This window comes from Myotis brandtii, unplaced genomic scaffold (assembly GCF_000412655.1).
Source record: "Myotis brandtii unplaced genomic scaffold, ASM41265v1 scaffold853, whole genome shotgun sequence".
Taxonomy (NCBI): domain Eukaryota; kingdom Metazoa; phylum Chordata; class Mammalia; order Chiroptera; family Vespertilionidae; genus Myotis; species Myotis brandtii.
Genome location: NW_005371463.1, coordinates 49756 through 51496, shown reverse-complemented (window position 1 = coordinate 51496; position 1741 = coordinate 49756). Strand labels below are relative to the sequence as shown.

The 1741-nt window shown below is 56.9% G+C and overlaps 1 protein-coding gene across 1 annotated transcript in view; it reads right to left on the bottom strand.

Moving 5' to 3' along the window:
• The window catches only part of SYNPO2 (synaptopodin 2), a 41873-nt gene that overhangs the window by 34965 nt on the left and 5167 nt on the right, over window positions 1-1741 (bottom strand). The window contains exon 3 of the mRNA XM_014532163.1: window positions 5-593. Within this exon, the coding sequence (XP_014387649.1) occupies window positions 5-593 (589 nt within the window). The remainder of the gene's footprint in view (window positions 1-4; window positions 594-1741) is intronic.

Sequence of the window (1741 nt, the reverse complement as noted above, 5' to 3'; positions counted from 1 at the left end):
TCACTTCCACTCGCGGCAGCCCCGCGGCCCCGGCGGCCGCCCCCTGGACCACTCTCAGCTCCTGGCCCCTGCGGATCTGGATGACCTTGCTGGACCTCAGCGAGGCCTCCCCCCTCTCACTCGTGGGGGCTGAGTTTATGTGCACAGCGTTGGGGTCTGGGTCACGGCTCTGAGGTGTGTCAGCTCCCAGGAGGGCCAGGGCGGGGGCCCCGGGGCCCGTGCCCATGTCCTGAGGCAGGGACAGCTGTAGCTCAACCACGGGGCCGGGCCAGCCCACGGCTGCCTTCCTCTCCAGCAAGACTCCCTCCTCTGCCGCGCGTCCTCTCGGGGGCCCAGGCGTGTGGGGCGCCTCGGCGTAACTCTGGCCCGTTTCTTCTTCTTTTTTGCTCCCAGAAAAAGCGGGACCACTTTCCGAGTTCTCAGCCAGGGGGGTGCCACTCTGGTGGGAGTCGAGGTGGGGCTCGGGGTCCTGGCTGTGCGTGGCCGGGCGGATCTGCAGGGTGGTGCTTTCCATGCACCCCTCGGCGGGGAGATGCTCAGGGGTCTGGTTTTCCGTTTCAGAGGCCAAAGTCTCCCTTATTCCACCGGAAGGTCTGCGCACAGAAAAGCCGAACAGTTCCCGACAGTTAGATGCGGGTGCCCACCTCCCCAGGGCGCCCCCCGACCCCTCATGATGGCTGATGCCCAGACTCTCCCGTGTGCCAGCGGCAGCACGTGTGAAAACAGAAACTGGCAACTTGCCTGTGTGATTATTCAACGATTTTCCAAATAACGTTTCCTTTAAAGCAGCGGTTCTCAACCTGTGGGTCGCGACCCCTTTGGGGGTCGAACGACCCTTTCACAAGGGTCGCCTAAGACCATCGGAAAACACATACATAATTATGGTGGGAGTCGAGGTGGGGCTCGGGGTCCTGGCTGTGCGTGGCCGGGCGGATCTGCAGGGTGGTGCTTTCCATGCACCCCTCGGCGGGGAGATGCTCAGGGGTCTGGTTTTCCGTTTCAGAGGCCAAAGTCTCCCTTATTCCACCGGAAGGTCTGCGCACAGAAAAGCCGAACAGTTCCCGACAGTTAGATGCGGGTGCCCACCCCCCCAGGGCGCCCCCCGACCCCTCATGATGGCTGATGCCCAGACTCTCCCATGTGCCAGCAGCAGCGCGTGTGAAAACAGAAACTGGCAACTTGCGTGTGTGATTATTTAACTATTTTCCAAATAAGTTTCCTTTAAAGCAGCGGTTCTCAACCTGTGGGTCGAGACCCCTTTGGCGGTCGAACGACCCTTTCACAGGGGTCGCCTAAGACCATCGGAAAACACATATATAATTACATATTGTTTTTGTGATTAATCACTATGCTTTAATTATGTTCAATTTGTAACAATGAAATTGGGGGTCACCACAACATGAGGAACTGTATTAAAGGGTCGCGGCATTAGGAAGGTTGGGAACCACTGCTTTAGCCAAGCAAAAGGGCTCACAAGGTATGATACAACCTAAATCCATCCTACATTCAGCTTTTTTTATGTTTTATTTAAAGACAGGTGATAGCCACATGGATGCTCTTCAGCTGTGCTTATTTGGTTGTTTTCAAAACACGGTGTTTGTTGCTTTATGAGAAAGCACGTCAGTGTCTCACTGACTAAGGCTGGGTCTGTCTCTAGACACACCCAGCGGCGCCAGGCGATGTGATCACACAGGTGAGGCCGGGACCCTCTCAGCGGCTCTGCTTTCTTGAAGGGAACGAA